The sequence below is a fragment of the Bufo gargarizans genome, chromosome 3 (genome assembly GCF_014858855.1).
Source record: "Bufo gargarizans isolate SCDJY-AF-19 chromosome 3, ASM1485885v1, whole genome shotgun sequence".
Lineage (NCBI taxonomy): Eukaryota > Metazoa > Chordata > Amphibia > Anura > Bufonidae > Bufo > Bufo gargarizans.
The window spans coordinates 479,859,003-479,880,929 of NC_058082.1; the positions used below are offsets into that span (position 1 = coordinate 479,859,003).

The 21,927-nt window shown below is 40.9% G+C and overlaps 1 protein-coding gene across 1 annotated transcript in view; it reads right to left on the bottom strand.

Annotated features, from left to right (window-relative positions):
• The window catches only part of SLC6A4 (solute carrier family 6 member 4), a 112,044-nt gene that overhangs the window by 39,480 nt on the left and 50,637 nt on the right, over positions 1-21,927 (bottom strand). The window contains exons 4-8 of the mRNA XM_044283789.1: positions 21,209-21,428; positions 14,691-14,829; positions 14,163-14,297; positions 8,058-8,161; positions 388-515 (exon numbers count right to left, since the gene is read on the bottom strand). Coding sequence (XP_044139724.1) covers positions 388-515; positions 8,058-8,161; positions 14,163-14,297; positions 14,691-14,829; positions 21,209-21,428 — 726 coding nt within the window. The remainder of the gene's footprint in view (positions 1-387; positions 516-8,057; positions 8,162-14,162; positions 14,298-14,690; positions 14,830-21,208; positions 21,429-21,927) is intronic.

Here is a 21,927-nt window from a genome sequence, read left to right on the forward strand (position 1 = left end):
GGTAGGATATTCCACCAATGTCAGACAGTTGTGGATCCAACCTCTGGGACCCGCACCGATCTCTAGAATTGGGCTCCAAATACGAAGGTGAGTGCACTGCGCATGTGCATCATGCTCTCCAAAAGAGTCGAGCGCAAGTTCTAGAAATAGCCAAGCTGGCACTCAGCTATTTTCGTCACTCCTACAGAAGTGAGTGGAGGATGGCTGTGCTTGTGTGGTGTGCCCTCATTCACTTTGGGGGCACCTATCCAGAGATATGTGCTTGTCCCAGAGGTGGGACCCACACCTATCTGACATTGGTGGCATATCATAGCGATATGCCACAAAGGTGTGAGATAGGTCAAACCTTTTAAAGACTGCAGTAAAGACTTCATCAACATGTCTTACCTGTATCTTTGGCAACTTCTGAGACATCCAAGTTTCTCATTTCAGCCATATATCCCAAGACCGTGAATATGACAAAGCCAGACATAAAACTGGTCATGCAGTTAACTGTACTTGTCACCATTGCATCTCTGTAATATACATCACACGGAGGTATCAAGGTAGGCTAAGCAATGGAAAAATATTTAAGGATATACTTATAGTTCATGCACAAACTAGAGGCGGGTTTACACTGCACAATGTTACAGCCGATTTTAGAGAAGGAAGTGTTCCTTCCCGACAGCTGCTCGTTCAGTGAAGTACAGCGCTCTATTTACATGCAGCAATCTACTTCACTGTATGAGGACCAGGGATTGCTATTGTGACCACTCGTCCTCATACAGAATCATTGTTTCTTGGCATCAGATTGCTGCTTAGACAGAATGATCTATCTGCTGCCCAGAAACAATGATGGATGTGCCTGCATGAACGACAGGATTATCTAATGAATGAGCATTTTGCTCATTCATCTGGTAATCGGCGGCACATTTAGATGGGCAGACTGTCCGGAACGAGCGTTCGCAGGAACGGTCGTTCCCGATAATCTGCCTGAAAATCGGACAGTCTAAATCCACCTTAAGATGTTGAAACAAATATTAAACATCAAGTTCAATAATAAAGCATATGAAATGTAAAACAAGTCGAGCCATCAGAGCAGCTCTCTGACAGCATTCACTGAGAAGAAGAAGCAAAGGTCTGCAAATGCAGTGAAACTGAAAGCTGTAGAAGATAAACTGTTCTGAATTTTTAATAAAGACTAATAGGAAAAAATAATTTTTAGCCTGGGATAAGTAGGATGCAATATTACAAAATGACTCCACAAGTGTCCATAGTCTTTAAGGTCCTTTATAGGCATGCATTTACAACATAACCACTAGTGTTGAATGCTGTGTGGAGATCTGTCTTCATACAGCATTCAAATATATGGGCTCCACTGAGGTGAAATTCGTTATGTCGGAAGTCGCGCAAGACTTTGTTGAATAACTTTGAATATTGATTCTTCACCTTCAAAATAATTTTTAAACTGGTATCCGAAGTCGGCTTAGGTATCCAGGTACCAGTAGGTACTGAAGCCAACTTCGGATCTTACTTCGGTTTTAAAATTGCTTTCAAGTTGAAGAATCGAAGAAAGAAGTTATACACTGAAGTCTCGAAAGACTTTGGAGATAACAAATTTCACCTCGTTGGAGCCCATACATTTGAATGCTGTACCACATTCAAACGAAGCTCACTTTGCTCAACACTAATAGCCACCTATAGGGACACTGAAGAGACTGCAAAGAAAAGAAGGGGGTTAGTGGGCACATCCCAATGTGCAGGTGCACGTCACCACGGATGAAAGCACGAAAGCAAAAAAACAAACAATGCGACAGCACGCTGCAAACACAAATAGCAAAATATATACAATAGTCCCATACTCACTATAGAAAATGTACTAGTGCTAAATGTGATATTCTTGGCAAATACATTTTGCACAAAATTATTTGTGCATGTCTGCCCTGGCAAGGCACTCTCTTAGATAGGAACATATGCTAAATGCCACTTCTTTGGTACTAAATGGCCTCCATTAAAGGGGTTCTCCGGGAATTAAGAAAATGAAAATACACAAATATTACTTTATTATAAATATATTCCCAAAAACCTTTCATTAGTTATAATGGCTTGTTGTGTCTAGAGAGCAATGATTAGGAGAAACAAAATGGCCGCTGTCCTATTAGTAACATAGTAACATAGTACATAAGGCCGAAAAAAGACATTTGTCCATCCAGTTCGGCCTGTTATCCCGCAAGTTGATCCAGAGGAAGACTCCTCTCTAGTAGCTATAGCCTGTAATATTATTACACTCCAGAAATACATCCAGGCCCCTCTTGAATTCCTTTATTGTACTCACCATCACCACCTCCTCAGGCAGAGAGTTCCATAGTCTCACTGCTCTTACCGTAAAGAATCCTTTTCTATGTTTGTGTACAAACCTTCTTTCCTCCAGACGCAGAGGATGTCACCTCGTCACAGTCACAGTCCTGGGGATAAATGGCTGATGGGAGAGATCTCTGTACTGACCCCTGATATATTTATACATAGTAATTAGATCTCCCCTCAGTCGTCTTTTTTCTAAAGTGAATAACCCTAATTTTGATAATCTTTCAGGGTACTGTAGTTGCCCCATTCCAGTTATTACTTTAGATGCCCTCCTCTGGACCTTCTCCAGCTCTGCTATGTCTGCCTTGTTTACAGGAGCCCAGAACTGTACACAGTACTCCATGTGTGGTCTGACTAGCGATTTGTAAAGTGGTAGGACTATGTTCTTATCACGGGAATCTATGCCCCTTCTGATGCAACCCATTATCTTGTTGGCCTTGGCAGCAGCTGCCTGACACTGGTTTTTGCAGCTTAGTTTGCTGTTTATTAAAATTCCTAGATCCTTTTCCATGTCAGTGTTACCGAGTGTTTTACCATTTAGTATGTACGGTTGACTTGCATTTTTCCTTCCCATGTGCATAACTTTACATTTATCAGTGTTAAACCCCATCTGCCACTTATCTGCCCAAGCCTCCAGTCTATCCAGATCCCTCTGTAGTAGTATACTGTCCTCATCAGTGTAAATTACTTTACACAGTTTAGTGTCATCTGCGAAAATTGACACTTTACTGTGCAAGCCTTCTACAAGATCATTAATAAATATATTGAAGAGAATAGGGCCCAATACTGACCCCTGAGGTACCCCACTAGTGACAGTGACCCAATCTGAGTGTGTACCGTTAATAACCACCCTCTGTTTTCTATCACTGAGCCAGTTACTTACCCACATACAGATGTTTTCTCCCAGTCCGAGCATTCTCATTTTATATACTAACCTTTTATGTGGTACAGTGTCAAATGCTTTGGAGAAGTCCATATGTACGTCATCCATTGATTCGCCGCTGTCAAGTCTAGAACTTACCTCCTCATAGAAACTGATTAAATTAGTCTGACATGACCGATCCCTCACGAAGCCATGCTGATATGGCGTTATTTGCTTATTTCTGTTGAGATGCTCTAATATAGCATCTCTCAGAAAACCTTCAAACAGTTTACCCACAACAGATGTTAAACTTACCGGCCTATAGTTTCCAGGCTCTGTTTTTGGCCCCTTTTTGAATATTGGCACCACATATGCCATGCGCCAATCCTGTGGGACATTCCCTGTCAGTATAGAGTCTGCAAATATCAGAAATAAGGGTCTGGCTATGACATTACTTAATTCCTTTAGGATACGGGGGTGTATGTCATCCGGTCCTGGCGATTTGTCTATTTTAATCTTTTTAAGTCGCTGATGTACTTCTTCCTGGGTCAGACAGGACACTTTTAATGGGGAATTTATTTTTGCATTCTGCATGTCATCTGACAATTTATTTTCCTCAGTGAATACATTGGAGAAAAAAATATTTAACAGCTTTGCTTTCTCCTCGTCGCTCTCTGCGACTCCCCCCTCATTACTCTTTAGAGGGCCGACACCTTCAGATTTATACTTTTTAACATTTATATAATTGAAGAACATTTTAGGGTTAGTTTTACTCTCTTTGGCAATTAATCTCTCGGTCTCTAGTTTGGCCGCTTTTATTTGTTTTTTACATGTTCTTTTTTTTTCCTTATAGTTTTTCAGTGCTTCCGTGCTACCTTCCTGTTTCAGTGAATGATATGCTTTCTTTTTGTCATTTATTGCTTTCTTTACAGTTCTATTTATCCACATTGGTTTCTTTTTGTTCCTTAACCTTTTATTACCATACGGTATGTACCTCTCACAATGAGATTTTAGGATGTTTTTAAAGATATCCCATTTTGTGGCTGTATTTTTATTTTTGAGGACTTTGTCCCAGTTAGTTTGGCCTATGGCCTCTCTTAGTTGGCTAAATTTAGCTTTTTTGAAGTTTGGTATTTTTGTTCCTCCCTGTAGAAACGCTCTTTTGAATGATAATTGGAAGGTTATTACTTTGTGGTCACTATTTCCCAGGTGTCCCCCAACCTGCACGTCTGTTGTTCTGTCCGGCCTATTGGTTAATACTAAGTCCAGTATGGCCGTCCCTCTAGTCGGGTCCTGAACCAGTTGGGAGAGGTAATTGTCTTTGGTTATTGCCAAGAACCTGTTTCCTTTATGAGATATACAAGTTTCAGTTTCCCAGTCTATATCTGGGTAGTTGAAGTCCCCCATAATAACCACCTCATTATGATTTGCCGCCTCGTCTATCTCGTTTAGTAATAGATTTTCTGTGGACTCTGGTATATTAGGTGGTTTATAGTAAACTCCTATTAGTAATTTATTGTTGTTTTTAGCTCCATGTATCTCTACCCACACTGACTCCACATGTTCATGTCCCTCACTTATATTAGTACACACAAAACCTGTCCTGATCACACAGGATGACAAGTTACATCACAACACTGAGCTAAAGAACCACCTCATCCTCTTCTCTGCTCTGTCAGGGATTATGATCCTGACTACAGTTTAATATGATATTTAGCTGAATCTTTGTGGGAATGGAGTTCATCAGGAGACATGAAGTACAGAGAGGACGGACTGTGGTATTGGAGACTGCATATCAGTGCTGCTGCTCATTAGTAGTGTTGATCACGAATATTCGAATTTCGAATTTTTATTGCGAATATAGGTACGTTGAAAATTCGCGAATATTTCGAATATAGTGATATACACTCACATAAAGAATTATTAGGAACACCATACTAATACGGTGTTGGACCCCCTTTTGCCTTCAGAACTGCCTTAATTCTACGTGGCATTGATTCAGCAAGGTGCTGATAGCATTCTTTAGAAATGTTGGCCCATATTGATAGGATAGCATCTTGCAGTTGATGGAGATTTGAGGGATGCACATCCAGGGCACGAAGCTCCCGTTCCACCACATCCCAAAGATGCTCTATTGGGTTGAGATCTGGTGATTGTGGGGGCCATTTAAGTACTGTGAACTCATCGTCATGTTCAAGAAACCAATTTAAAATGATTCGAGCTTTGTGACATGGTGCATTATCCTGCTGGAAGTAGCCATCAGAGGATGGGTACATGGTGGTCATGAAGGGATAGACATGGTCAGAAACAATGCTCTTGTAGCCCGTGGCATTTAAACGATGGCCAATTGGCACTAAGGGGCCTAAAGTGTGCCCAGAAAACATCCCCCACACCATTACACCACCACCACCACCAGCCTGCACAACCTTGGTAACAAGGCATGATGGATACATGTTCTCATTCTGTTTACGTCAAGTTCGGACTCTTCCATTTGAATGTCTCAACAGAAATCGAGACTCATCAGACCAGGCAACATTTTTCCAGTCTTCAACAGTCCAATTTTGGTGAGCTTGTGCAAATTGTAGCCTCTTTTTCCTATTTGTAGTGGAGATGAGTGGTACCCGGTGGGGTCTTCTGCTGTTGTAGCCCTCCTTTCTTTCCCATTCTGACATTCAGTTTAGAGTTCAGGAGATTGTCTTGACCAGGACCACAACCCTACATGCATTGAAGCAACTGCCATGTGATTGGTTGACTAGATCATCGCATTAATAAGAAATAGAACAGGTGTTACTAATAATTCTTTAGGTGAGTGTATATTCGTAATTTCGAATATTCGTTTTTTTTTAAATTAGTACACATGATCTCTCCCTGCTTGTAGCTTGTGGGCCAATGAGAAGGCTGCAGTATATTTGACTTTAGGAGTAGTGTTGTTTGCGAATTTTTGCAATGCGAATTTTCGTAATGCTAATTTTTATTTTTTATAGTTGTAATTTTTTTCCAATCTGATCTTCAGATGAGAAAAAAATTGCAACTATTAGACAAAGAAGATTATAGCACTATATTAGCTAAATTGCTTTATATTCTTTTTTTTTCGAATATTCCTTATATTGCTATAACTTCGTTTTTTCGAATATTCATAATATTCTAAAACAAGAATATATATCAATATAGCGAATATTCGAAAAAAAACAAATATAGCGCAATTTAGCTAATATAGTGCTATAATCTTCTTTGTCTAATAGTTGCAATTTTTTTCTCATCTGAAGATCAGATTGGAAAAAAATTACAACTATAAAAAAAAAGATTATAGCACTATATTAGCTAAATTGCTCTATATTCTTTTTTTTCGAATATTCACTATATTGCTACATATTCTTCTTTTAGATTATTACGAATATTCGAAAAAACAAAGTTATAGCACTATAGCGAATATTCGAAAAAAAACTAATATAGAGCAATTTAGCTAATATAGTGCTATAATCTTATTTTTTTATAGTTGTAATTTTTTTCCAATCTGAACTTCAGATGACAAAAAAATTACAACTATTAGACAAATAAGATTATAGCACTATATTAGCTAAATTGCTCTATATTCGTTTTTTTTCGAATATTCGCTATATTGCTATATATTCTTGTTTTAGAATATTACGAATATTATAGCAATATAGCGAATATTCGAAAAAAAAAACTAATATAGAGCAATTTAGCTAATATAGTGCTATAATCTTATTTGTCTAATAGTTGTAAGGTGAAAAATTTGCTATAAAAATTCGCATTACGAAAATTCGCATATTACACGATCATTACCTTGCTGATTTTTCGAGTAAAAAAATCATAGAATATAACGAATATTCGAATTTGCGAATATTCTACAAAATATTTGCGAAATATCGCGAATTCGAATATGACCCCTGCCGCTCATCGCTACTCATTAGCCACATCTGCTCATGAACTCCATTACTACAGAGATTCAGCAAAAATTCTTATCATCTGTATTCAGGATCATAATCCCTGACAAATAAGAGAGGAGGATGAGGCAGCTCTTTAGCTCAGTGTTGTGAAGTAACTTGTCCTGCTGTGTGATTAGGACAGGTTTTGTGTGTACTAATGGGACAGTGGCCATTTTGTTTCTCCTAATGATTGCTCCCTAGACAAAATGAGCCATTGTAACTAATGGTAGCTATTTGGGAATATATTTATAATGAAGTAATATTTAAATATTTTCATTTTCTTAATTCCCAGAGAACCCCTTTAAATTCAGGGGATGCGAGTTCCACAGGCATGCTGAGCTCACTCTATATTTTACCTTTCCTGGGGCCAAATGGCCTCCAATGAATACAGGGAGTGCAGGCTTCAGCTTTATACTTGCACTAATTAAAATCAGCCTTTGAGACAGACAGGTCAGTTAGTATATATTTTGCTATTTGTGTTTGCAGAGTGCTGTTGCACTGTGTTTGTTTTTTGCTTTTGCACTGGAGAGATTGCAGCGGTCATGTGTTGCAAGGGTCATATATGACCACTGCGGCCAGTGATTGTCAAATCAGATGCTGAAATGAGGAGACCCAGGACCTGCAGAGCTGACCGTGCAGTGATGAAGCTGGAACCCAGCGGTGGGGATCAGGTAAGTATGATCACTACGGGCCAACAGCCCCGGCCACACTGTGGGGTATGTAAAAAACATCATAAAGGACAAGCCCTTTAAACTTATTTTTTAAATTGCAATACAATGCTTGGAGATTGCATTTAAGAAGCCAGCAGAAAATTTAATTATTTGCTGACTCAGCAATAGTGTAATACAATTAACAATTTAGTTGAATCAGAAAATTTATGAAAATGTTCATATAATACTAACTGGTAGCAGTCGTTATGAAATTTATTGTAGCTAGCGAAGGCCAGTAAAACTCCAAACCCAGGGCCTAGTGAGAAGAAAATTTGTGCTGCGGCATCCACCCAAACCTGCAAGGACAAAGTACACACACAAAAAGGAAATTCAATTTAACAACTGATATCAAGAAATATTTATCTATACATAGGGAAAAGTTATAGACTCATACGTCATAGTCATAATTAAACCAGAAGCCTGGAGTGTACTCTCATTATTTTTTAAATTTCATAATATAATGAAAATGTGATTTTCACTGTTCCTATGGTGTATCGCTGTGATGGCTAACCTCTGGCACTCCATCTGTGGTAAAACTACGATTCCCAAGAGGTACACTTGCTTGGCTGTTCTCAGGACTCCATAGAAATTTATAGAGTATGCTGGGAGTCATAGTTTCACCACAGCTGGAGTGCCGGAGGTTAGCCATCAGTGGTCTATCTGTTATTGGAGCTTCTCTTACTATGGAACCCTAATCCTCTGCTCCAACAGGCATCTTCTCTGACTAAATCATAAATATGCATGCTTGGATCACCCAAATGTATGTAAGAGGATTGAAAATGCCCAAAAATATCCTTTTGCAGCTATGTTCAGTTGGTACGAGTCACAGTTGACCCTGTTATGTTGGCAATACCAAACAGTTTGGGGAAGTCACTTTTCTGTTTCAGCATGCCTGTGCCCCAATGCACAAAGTAAGGTCCATAAACGCATTGTTGGGGGAGTCTGATGTGGAAGAACTTGACTGGCCACACTGGTCCTGACCTCAACCCCATCCAACACCTTTGGGATGAACTTGAACGGGCCAGGCTCTGTCGTCCAATATCATTGTCTCATCTCACAAATGCTCTTATGGATGGATAGGAAAATATTCCCACAGACACACTCCAAAATCTTGTAGAATGCCCTGCCAAAAGAGTGGAAGCTGTTTTAGCTGCAAAGGGGGAGGGAGGACTAACTCCACATTAATTCCTATTCCTGAGATCCTTGTAAGTGCCAAGCTTTTTGCCCACATGAATATAGCAAAAACTTACAATTGTGTCCACCTGTTTCCTTCCGCCATCCTTGAGTCGGGAGCCAACATAGATCACTTACTGGCCAACAAAAATTCTGCGTAAGAACTGCCCCCTTTAACATGCATGTTTATGTCAATGGGGAGAGGAGAATGAAGAGGGTAATAATCTACAGTGTTGGAGAGTCCATCACTTGTAGTTTAGACCCCCAAAAAAATAATGAAGGAGAGAGAGCGCCAGACCTCGTTTCAAGTACAGTTAAAAAGGAGTAAAGAATACCATTAGACAGTGATGTATACTATATCGCACGGAAAAGTATTATGGAGCAATAGTGTGAAATCTGGATGGTGGGTGCTGGGTGAAGGACCCTAAGCATACCCTGCTCCGCAGGAGATACCGTCTGCAACCCAATAGTCAAATGACGATGTGGTTGACAAAGATGGAAACTGATATAAATTGATGGAAATTAACGTGAAGAATAAATTAAATTAAAAATGAATTATAAAAGGTAAGTATTAGAAGTGAGAGATGCCCAGCACAGGACAAAATCACACTCTTAAATAACACTCACTTCACTGGGGAGTAGTCACCAGGATAAGCATAAAACACCTGTGACTTGAACCCCCCCGGCCAGGATCGCATGTAGAGTCGTAGTGATGAAGGCAGCAGGAAGTCCGGTGCTTCTGATCAATCACCTTTATTGTATAAAAATGGCTCGACGCGTTTCGGGGACAGTAGATCCCCTTCTTCAGGAGCATTACATCTACTGTCCCCGAAACGCGTCGAGCCATTTTTATACAATAAAGGTGATTGATCAGAAGCACCGGACTTCCTGCTGCCTTCATCACTACGACTCTACATGCGATCCTGGCCGGGGGGGTTCAAGTCACAGGTGTTTTATGCTTATCCTGGTGACTACCCTCCAGTGAAGTGAGTGTTATTTAAGAGTGTGATTTTGTCCTGTGCTGGGCATCTCTCACTTCTAATACTTACCTTTTATAATTCATTTTTAAATTAATTTATTCTTCACATTAATTTCCATCAATTTATATCAGTTTCCATCTTTGTCAACCACATCGTCATTTGACTATTGGGTTGCAGACGGTCTCTCCTGCGGAGCAGGGTATGCTTAGGGTCCTTCACCCAGCACCCACCATCCAGATTTCACACTATTGCTCCATAATACTTTTCCGTGCGATATAGTATTCATCACTGTCTAATGGTATTCTTTACTCCTTTTTAACTGTACTTGAAACGAGGTCTGGCGCTCTCTCTCCTTCATTATTTTTTTGGGGGTCTAAACTACAAGTGATGGACTCTCCAACACTGTAGATTATTACCCTCTACACCCATTCATTATCCTTCAAGTGTCTGTAGTCACAAACACTCTTTGAGCTGCCTTACCTCCCCTTTTTGCTATTGCTATTTCAACACCACCCCTGTCGGCGCCCAATCTTTGATTCCTTTGGGATACATTTTGATCCCTACGGGTCTGAATTAACTTCCAAATTTTCTTTTCTGTTCTTTATCTGAGAGGAGAATGAAGCCAGGGAACATAAGAATCAGGCTGTTGGATTCCGACTAAAGTGAATGGCAATTAAGTGTTAAAATCTTTGTGGGTTGAGGTCACTGCTAGAAGGACTTTTCCATAATAGTAGATTTGTACACAGATCATATTGATCTAATTTGTAGTTGAATGTTGAATAGCCGCCCCAGGCTAATGTAAGTATTGAACACATGCGGCTGGTATATAACAGGGCTTTGGGGCTCCAACCCCTTACCATATCTAGTTTTCTTGACTAAATAGATAATTGGCTGGGGGTAAACTTTTAGCATCTCTCATGCTGGAACAATGAAGTGTCTCATGTCTTAATTTTTTTAACGTGTACTACAGGCAGTTGTTTTCATTGGTAAGGCTGGGTTCACATCTGCACTAAGAACTCCGGCAGTCTGTTCCGGCGGAAGAACAGACTACCAGAGTTCACTATATCCAGCATAGCTGTATACCACTGTGCACCGCCGCATCCCCATTCACTGTAATGGGATCTGGTCGTAATCCGGCCGCTTTTCAGCATATATGACGACTTTGGCTGGACAAAAAATGTTGCATGTACGCCGGATACAGTGACCAGATTACAGTGCCCAAATTCACAACGCAGATGTAAACCCGGCCTTAGTCATGCATTACAGAGATAATCTTCTATCTCTAGCCCCAAAAGAAGCACAATGACAACCTGTTCATGATTACACTACAGTGTGTAAAGGGTTTTCTGGAGAGCTGTACAGGTAGAAACACAAGCAAGCTGACCCTCCTACTGGGTAACAAAAGCAGTTGCAGCTTCCCACAGGAAGATACAGTCCTGATCAAAAGTTTAAGACCACTTGGCAAAACATCATATTTAGCAAGGCTGGATCTTAACAAGGTTCCAAGTAGAGCTTCAACATGCAACAAGAAGAAATGGGAGTGAGACAAAACATTTTTTGAGCATTCAATTTAATGAAAACAACGAATAAACTGAAACAGGCTGTTTTTCAGCTGCTCAAAAGTGTAGGACCACACCTCCAAAAAAAACTAAACCCCCCCAAAACAGAAATCCAACTTCCAAACATGAACTCAGTAATGAGTAGCTCCGCCGTTATTGTTTATCACATCAAAAATTTGTTTCGGCATGCTTGATGCAAGCGTTTCCATGAGAAGAGTGGGAACATTTCTCTGAGTGGTGAAGACGGCCGCACGCAGGCCATCTACTGTCTGGAACTGTTGTCCATTTTTGTAAACTTCCCTTGCCATCCATCCCCAAAGGTTCTCAATTGGATTTAGATCAGGGGAACACGCAGGATGGGCCAAAAGAGTGATGTTATTCTCCTGGAAGAAGTCCCTTGTCCTGCGGGCATTGTGTACTGTAGCGTTGTCCTGTTGAAAAACCCAGTCGTTACCACACAGACGAGGGCCCTCAGTCATGAGGAATGCTCTCTGCAACATATGGACATAGCCAGCGGCCATTTGACGCCCCTGCACTTCCTGAAGCTCCATTGTTCCACTGAAGGAAAAAGCACCCCAGACCATTATAGCGCCCCCTCCACTGTGGCGCATAGAAAACATCTCAGGTGGGATCTGCTTGTCATGCCAGTAACACTGGAAACCATCAGGACCATCAAGGTTAAAGAGAATATCAGAGAATAAAACTTTCTTCCACCTTTGAATGTTCCATGTTTGGTGCTCTCTTGCAAAGTCCAAACGAGCAGTTCTGTGGCGTTCAAGGAGACAAGGTCTTTGAAGACGTTTTTTGTTTTTGAAGCCCTTCAGTCTCAAATGCCATCTGATGGTTATGGAGCTGCAGTCAGCACCAGTAAGGGCCGTAATTTGGGTCGAGGATCGTCCAGTGTCTTGACAGACAGCCAATTGGATCCTCCGGCTCAGTGCTGATGAATTTTTTTTGGGTCTTCCACTTGACTTTTTTGTTCCATAACCCTCAGGATAATTAAAGAAATTCCAAATGACTGTTTTACTTCGTCCCACCTCAGCAGCAATGGCACGCTGTGAGAGACGCTGCTTGTGCAGTTCAACAACCCGACCACGTTCAAAAAGGGAGAGTTTTTTTGCCTTTGCCATCACAACGTGTGACTACCTGACAGAGAATGACAACGAATCCACATCTTTGCACAGATTTGGCCTTTTAAAGGCATGTGGTCCTAAAATTTTGATCAGCTGAAAAACAGCTTGTTTCAGTTTATTCGTTGTTTTCATTAAATTGAATGCTCAAAACATGTTTTGTCTCACTCCTATTTCTTCTTGTTGCATGTTGAAGCTCTACTTGGAACCTTGTTAAGATCCAGCCATGCTAAATATGATTTTTTGACATTTTTGATCAGGACTGTAGCTCTGAAAAAATTCAGGAAAGGTATGCTGTATTACTTATGGCATGCCTAAAGAGGTTCTCCAGGCTAATATTGATGACCTACCGTATCCCTAGGATAGGTCATTAATATCAGATTGGCGGGTGTCCGACATCTGGCACCCCTGTCGATCAGCTTTTTGAGGAGACGGTGCGCGCAGTGCGCACATGCCATCTCACTTCTCTCTTCCTGCTCTCCGCTGTATGTCTATGGGACTTCTGTGGCACTGATGAAAAAAGTTATTTTTGCTATTTTTGGAACTCCCATAGAGAGTGGCTTCTATCCACACACTTTGTGGGTCCAGTTCTAGAAATATGTGAGCAACCCAGAGACATTGCATCACCAATGTCTCAGATGACACAACCCCTTTAAGAGAATCTAAAAGAAAAGAGGTTCTAACAAATTTACTTTTTAGACAGACAAAGGCCTTGGCCATGAAACTAGGATTCTAAGAATAATCTAATGTTAAATGACATCCTATAATTTGCTGATATTATGATGTCTCTACCTAAAACACTAAAATACTGTCTGGCAAATTCAATGTAAGTCAATGTAAGCATCATATTTCCAAAGTACACCTGTAGAAACTGATGTGCTATATGCCGGTCAAATAACACTGCCAAACATTGCCACCACACAATAAACTGCAAAAATAATTTACAGTACCTAAGAAGCAATGCCACCCAATGTAAATACCACCATGTAATACTCAAAAAATACCAACATTCAGTGGCCACATTACAACTCCATACAAAACAGGTGTAAAGGAAAATGGCTGGGTTGCCCATAGCAACCAATCAGATTCCACCTTTCCAAAGGAGCACTGGTATGGTACCAATATGACTGGTTGCAATGGGCAACTAGGCCACTTTCCCTTTAATCACCATGTTATACAATGTTTGATACTGCTACAGAATTAAGTGAACTTTGGTGGTCACAAGCCCTGGATGCAAGGCCATGTTTGACCCCCCCTTCACCTGATGGCCTTAGGCCTGGACCTGACTCCAACCACTGGATTCTTTGGAACCTTGTCTGAAGTTCCTCAGGAAACAGTAGCTGTCACTTTTCTGATTGGAATGGCAACCTCACAGATATTTTCCATAGGAGAGATCAAAGCAGTCCACAAGTTGTGGCCAAAGTAAGTTGGGATAGTCTCAGTTCTCAAACCTACCTCAGTGGTCAGCAACTTCTCCCAGTTAGGTTGCAGGTAGAATATAACTCCCCTCCAAGCACCAGGGAGTGTTGCCCCTCGTATTAATAGCAAAGTAAGCACAATGTATGGAAAGGTTGCTGTAACCCACACCACCTGTAATGAAGAAACTCCATTATCTTCTTGATAAGTTATACAAAAAAGTAATCAGCACAGAAAACATATTTGGGCTGTATAATCCGCAGGGAATCATAACATCAAGTGTGCAATTTCCCTGCAGCGCACCCACAGGGAAAATAAAACATTGCACTTTTTCCCATTAAAATTTAGAGGCTCTCTGTGTAATTTATAAAAGTCTGGTCCTCCAGAGAGACAGCCCTCTTTATAGCTGCTTTCTGGTCAAGCTAAATGATGGAGATCCAAAACCATGGATTGCCCTGTTATGCTTATTTGAAAAAGGGCTTCCTAAACCAATCTCTTTAACTGCAAATAAAGCTAAATGGTTATCAAATACATGGAAAGAAGAAAAATATATCATTTTCTACTGACCTTTCCAGAAGTTTTGACCCCTTTCCATATGCTGAAGTACACAATAGTGAAGATGAGGAGTAGACAGAGACTAAGCTGCCAACTAATTCCTCCAAGATCCTGTAGACCTTTAGATTTGTGTATCTGCAGCACAAGTCGACTGTAAACAGAAGTGAAACCATAAATCTAATCATTATTAGTGATGAATGGCTGTGAAATTTAATAAATACTAAAATTACAAATTAGTATCAAGGGATGAATGTGTGAAGTGTCACTACTACTAGTACTAATGATTTATAGAATATCTCCTGGATGGGCCATCAATATGTGATTGTGGAGGTTTGACCATTTCATTATGAATTAGTAGGGTCTGCATCAATTCGGGTGCTTTTCTTCAGCTAAATCTTTTCATATTATAGGGGGTTTCACATATTTAATATTCTATGAAATTAGATTAGTTTATACATACTATCTAACAGCAGGCATTACCATTAGACTTCCAAGATATATTATTAGGAGCCTGGGCTGTCTGAGCATGAAGAAAACTCTGGCTGATGGCATCACTTGGTTTCCTCTCATGCACATTAGATACATTTCATCCATTTCTGCTGACAATCTATGGAGGCCGCCGGACTGTCAACAAGGAAGGTACTCGTTTGCTTAGAGTTAAAGGGGTTGTCTATTATTTTTTATATAGATGACCTATCCTCAGGATAGGTCATCAATAGAGATGAGCAAAGTTTTGAAAAATTTGATTCGGCAGCTTCGCTAAAGTTCCACAAGAAATTCGATTTGGTACGAATTAATTTATCACGAATCGCTATAAATCAGGTATACCCAGATCACTATACCTTAGGGTACGGCCACACGGAGAGGCCGTGCTGCGGGCGGGTTGCATCCATGCTGCTGTGAAGAACCACTTGGACAATTATCCTGCAGCTACCTTTTATTTAATAATGAAGACCACACTGTACAGGTCCTTCTAAAAAAATTAGCATATTGTGATAAAGTTCATTATTTTCTGTAATGTACTGATAAACATTAGACTTTCATATATTTTAGATTCATTACACACAACTGAAGTAGTTCAAGCCTTTTATTGTTTTAATATTAATGATTTTGGCATACAGCTCATGAAAACCCCAAATTCCGATCTAAAAAAATTAGCATATTTCATCCGACCAATAAAAGAAAAGTGTTTTTAATACAAAAAAAGTCAACCTTAAAATAATTATGTTCAGTTATGCACTCAATACTTGGTCGGGAATCCTTTTGCAGAAATCACTGCTTCAATGCGGTGTGGCATGGAGGCAATCAGCCTGTGGCACTGCTGAGGTGTTATGGAGGCCCAGGATGCTTCGATAGCGGCCTTAAGCTCATCCAGAGTGTTGGGTCTTGCGTCTCTCAACTTTCTCTTCCCAATATCCCACAGATTCTCTATGGGGTTCAGGTCAGGAGAGTTGGCAGGCCAATTGAGCCCAGTAATACCATGGTCAGTAAACCATTTACCAGTGGTTTTGGCACTGTGAGCAGGTGCCAGGTCGTGCTGAAAAATGAAATCTTCATCTCCATAAAGCTTTTCAGCAGATGGAAGCATGAAGTGCTCCAAAATCTCCTGATAGCTAGCTGCATTGACCCTGCCTTTGATAAAACACAGTGGACCAACACCAGCAGCTGACATGGCACCCCAGACCATCACTGACTGTGGGTACTTGACATTGGACTTCAGGCATTTTGGCATTTCCCTCTCCCCAGTCTTCCTCCAGACTCTGGCACCTTGATTTCCGAATGACATGCAACAGTCCAGTGCTGCTTCTCTGTAGCCCAGGTCAGGCGCTTCTGCCGCTGTTTCTGGTTCAAAAGTGGCTTGACCTGTGCACACGCCTGTACACGGTGGCTCTGGATGTTTCTACTCCAGACTCAGTCCACTGCTTCCGCAGGTCCCCCAAGGTCTGGAATCGGTCCTTCTCCACAATCTTCCTCAGGGTCCGGTCACCTCTTCTCGTTGTGCAGCGTTTTCTGCCACACTTTTTCCTTCCCACAGACTTCCCACTGAGGTGCCTTGATACAGCACTCTGGGAACAGCCTATTCGTTCAGAAATTTCTTTCTGTGTCTTACCCTCTTGCTTGAGGGTGTCAATGATGGCCTTCTGGACAGCAGTCAGGTCGGCAGTCTTACCCATGATTGTGGTTTTGAGTAATGAACCAGGCTGGGAGTTTTTAAAAGCCTCAGGAATCTTTTGCAGGTGTTTACAGTTAATTAGTTGATTCAGATGATTAGGTTAATAGCTCGTTTAGAGAACCTTTTCATGATATGCTAATTTTTTTAGATAGGAATTTGGGGTTTTCATGAGCTGTATGCCAAAATCATCAATATTAAAACAATAAAAGGCTTGAACTACTTCAGTTGGTGTGTAATGAATCTAAAATATATGAAAGTCTAATGTTTATCAGTACATTACAGAAAATAATGAACTTTAACACAATATGCTAATTATTTGAGAAGGACCTGTATAGTCGGTCTTCGTTGTTAAAGGTCATGCCACACCTTTAAACAGGGACTGTACCCACTTCCCCAACCCCAGCGCTCTCCTGCCATACAGATGGAAACCCTTCTTTTGCCATCTGCTTTTCCTCCTTTTCCACATCATCTAATATCAATGAGAATATGTCATCAGGAACATCCAGCTCCTCCTCCCTCTGCATCTTGCTGACTTTTCTAGGACATGGAGATTTTAAAGGATGATTTGAAAAAGTAAAGCCAGCAAAAGATGAGGATGGTCATTATGGGTGATCTTGCGTTCTCGGGCTTATCTCCTCTACACTTACGGTAGTTTTGCTTTGTAACATGTGCAACCGCTATTTTAGGAAAACCTGATTTGTTACCACGTTACTAGTTTTCCTAGGGTTCAGACCAAATTCCAGTTTGAATGCTTCGCTTAACACTAGTCATCAATATCAGATTGGTGGGGGGCCGTCTCCAGTCACCCCAACTGATGAGCTGTATGAAGAGAATGCAGCGTTCATAGGATCACTGCCTTCTCTTCATCGTTTACTTGCTCACCATCGCAAGTGAATAGAAAGGAGCCATCCCATTGAAGTGAATCGGACAACTTAGTTGTAATTACACCTGCTCACTGCTGCTGTTGCAAGCGCTGCGTTCTCTTCATACAACTGATCGGCGGGGGTGCCGGGAGTTGTGCAGCCAGGAAGGCTTCTTTCATGCCCCCTATTGATGCAAAAATAGTGAGTTCTGTCTCCTAAAATCCTGTATTCAGTATGAGACTTCCACTGCAAAACTCATATTAATTGTAATAGGAGTCATTCTGTAGGGTTTTACACTTAGGAAGTGGTCTTAAAGAGGACCTTTAACCTTCCCTGACGTGTCTGTTTTAGTAACTACACTTAACAAAAATATAAACCCAACACTTTCGGTTTTGCCCGAGCTGAACTCAAAGATCTGAAACATTTTCTACATACACAAAAGACCCATTACTCTCAAATATTGTTCACAAATCTGTGTTAGTGAGCACTTCTCTTTTGCCGAGATAATCCATCCGACCACACAGGTGTGGCATATCAAGGTGCTGACTAGACAGCATGAATATTACACAGGTGTGCATTAGACTGCCGACAATAAAAGGCCACTCTGAAATGTGCACAGTTTTGCCTTACTGTGTTCGTTGTCCTTAACATACGCCTGCCCATACCATAACCCCACCACCACTATGGGCCACTCGATCCACAACGTTGATGTCAGCAAATCGCTCACCCACACAACGCCACACACGCTTTCTGCTATCTGCCCTGAACAGTGAAAATCTGTGACTCATCCGTGAACACAACACCTCTCTAACGTGCCAGACACCATCGAATGTGAGCATTTGCCCACTCAAGTCAGTTACGAGTCTTACGACGACGAACTGCAGTCTGGTCCAGACCCCGATGAGGACGTCGAGCATGCAGATGAGCTTCCCTGAGACGGTTTCTGACAGTTTGTGCAAAAATTATTTGGTTATGCAAAGCGATAGTTGCTGCAGCTGTCCGGGTGGCTGGTCCCAGACGATCATGGAGGTGAACATGCTGGATGTGGAGGTCCTGGGATGGTGTGGGTTCACGTGGTCTGCAGTTGTGAGGCCAGTTGGATGTACTGCCAAATTCTCTGAAATGCCTTTGGAAATGCCTTATGGTAGAGAAATGAACATTCATTGCCCGTGGTAGACATTACTGCAGTCAGCATGCCAATTGCACACTCCTTAAAACGTTGTGACATCTGTGGCATTGTGCTGTGTGATCAAACTGCACATTTCAGAGTGGTCTTTTATTGTGGGCAGTCTAAGGCAGACCTGTGCAATATTCATGCTGTCTAATCAGCACCTTGATATGCCACACCTGTGAGGTAGGATGGATTATCTCGGCAAAGGAGAAGTGCTCACTAACACAGATTTAGACAGATTTGTGAACAATATTTGAGAGTAATAGGTCTTTTGTGTATGTAGAAAATGTTTCAGATCTTTGAGTTCAGCTCAAGCAAAATGGAAGCAAAACCAAAAAAGTGTTGCCTTTATATTTTTGTTCAGTGTACTTGCATTCTCCAACGTTTCTGAAGCATCTGTTCTTAGGACTCTATGTTTTGCCTTTCATTTGTTATTCCTGCTACAAGTTAGGAATGAATTACTAGAAGTTTGCAGTGAAGGTTCGTATGAGTGTTACCGGTTGGGGGAGTGTCCCTGCACCTGGCAGCACTCATTGGATAGTGTCAAACTGTGCAGGGACACAGCTCCAACTGGTAACAACCATTTGGACCTTCAATCCAAACTGCCAGTAATTCATTCCTAACTTCTAGCAGGAATAACAAAGGAATGGCACATCATGGAGTCATAAGAATAGATGCTCCAGAATTCTTATTGCATGGGAAATGCCAGTAGTTTCTAAAATAGACATGTCAGGAGGGGGGACAAGAGCAGCATTTTCTTCCATTGTAAAACATTTATCATGAGGGCAAGTTCTAAAGTCAGTTTTTCTTGAGTTTGTGTTGGTGTAATTTGAACCAAATTTATAAAATGGTGAGCCTTGCTCGATAAATCTTGTGCATCTTTAAACCTAACACTTTAAGTTTTCAATGCCTGGAGTAAGATTGTGCTTTTTTAAGAACTTGCTTTTGATACATCTGGACCAAAACTAATTTATATAGCTAACCACGTTCACTTTTTAAAACTAGAGTGAATGGTGTAAAAATGCTAAATGTTGCAAATAATTCTATACAAATAAGCCAAAAAATTCACAAAGCCATATTTTGCATCTTTTTGAAGGCAGAATTCTGGAGTGAATGATGATTCACACCCTTTATGCCCAGGGAGCAAAATTGTCACTGGGCAACACATAATAAGGGTAGGTTCACACAGGGGTGCACTGGCCATAGACCCTACAGGAAATTTCCCAGTGGGCTGATGCCAAGAGGGCCACCTTAGTCCTGCTCATGGCGATCAGTTGGGTACATGACATGACATCTGATTCTTTCAGCATTAATTAATACTAGGAGAATCACATACTTATGCACCTGGCTGGTGGCTGCAGGAGCTCTCCTAAATTCAACAATATTGCCATACTCAGGATGGAGATACAGTTGAATACTGTGCAGGGGGCAGCGGTATTTTGTGCTGCACTACAGTACGTCTGTTGTACCTGCCTACTTGTGTTGACTGCCTTCTGTCAATTTGGACCTGACTACAAGACAGGACCAACTTTTGTATTTTTCCAGGGCCACTTTACGTTTCCAGTCCACCATTGGGATCACATCTCTAGCAATTAACTCCAGTAGTCTGTTCAAGCAGAGGAACAGACTACTGGAGTTACTGTATCTGGCACATCCAGATACCACCAGGCACCTCTGGATCCCCATCGACTATAATGGGATCTGACGGGGAACCAGTGGCTTTCCAACATAAATGCTGGCTTTCAGCCTGACAAATACCGATACAGTAATAGTGATGGTCCTGCTAAGGAAATGTTATGTTTGCTCCATTTATTCTTAGGCCGAGTTCACATCACCATTTCGTTTTCTGTTCTTCTAATCCGTCAGAATAACAGAAAATTACAAACTCCCCCCCAAAGAATTGGATCCTGTATTTTAAGCATCCGTTATGCTCAGTTATGCACATTTTGCATCCGTTATTTTATATTGAAAAAATATATATTTCGTGTAGTACTTTTTTTTTTCCGTCTAAAATAATGGATCTCAGATGGAAATGGCTAAGACAGATGCAAAATGTGCATAAATAAGCATTATAGATGCATAAAATACAGGATAAATTTTTATTTTTGCTGTTTTCTGTTCCCATATGAAGAATGGAAAACCAGCTGGTGATGTGAACCCGGCCTTACAGTCTACTTTTACATCTGTACTGGAAAGTATCAGGTTGGTGTATTAGTCATGCTGACTCGTTATCCTGTTGCTTATTTTTACATTTGTTAACTTTTTGAACCATTTCATCTACCCACATAGTCCCTTAGACTTCACCACACTTACATGCACTTACGTGTAAAACTCCTCTGCCGGAGATATAGAGCTGTTGATCCATATCACGCTACTATTCTGGAAATAGTTGGTGCAGTTTTCTGTGTTCCACTCATTATGGCAGCTGGTCCAAGGCAACTCAGAGCGGAATGAGAATATGAGGTAGTAGAGAGCCCAGGCCATTATGGTGTTATAATAAGATGCTACATAAAGTGCTATTATACAGATCGCATAGCCAATTCCTGCAGAGAGAAGAGTTAACACTGTAAATCAGAAGAAACCTTCATAGGTAGCACTTCATGGTTTTAGATCCCTACCGGCATGGTAATATTGAAGGTTGTATTAGATAATACATTGATCTTTGACATTCTTTTTGCTGTTTGAATCCAGAGGAGAAAAAAGCAGGCTGGTTTGAGATCTGCATTTATACAAGCAGGCAAATAACGCGAGTTTGTGAGCGTTCGCGTGTTTGATTTTTAACTGTGTGTTTGTATAAGTGTGAGACTTTAGATTAAGTGACTTTAGTGGGGGCTGCAGTAAATCAGTTTCTTATCAATGCATTATATTGTATTTTTCTCTTTTCTTGCGTAATCCCCATTTAGTATGTGTTCCAATATTGACAACACAGTCCAATGCACATCTTGTCTAATGTATGCAGTCCTGGAACAGCCATTTGAGGGTGCATATCTTTGTTCAAAATGTGAGCAAATTGCCCGTTTGGAATCACACATTGAGTATCTA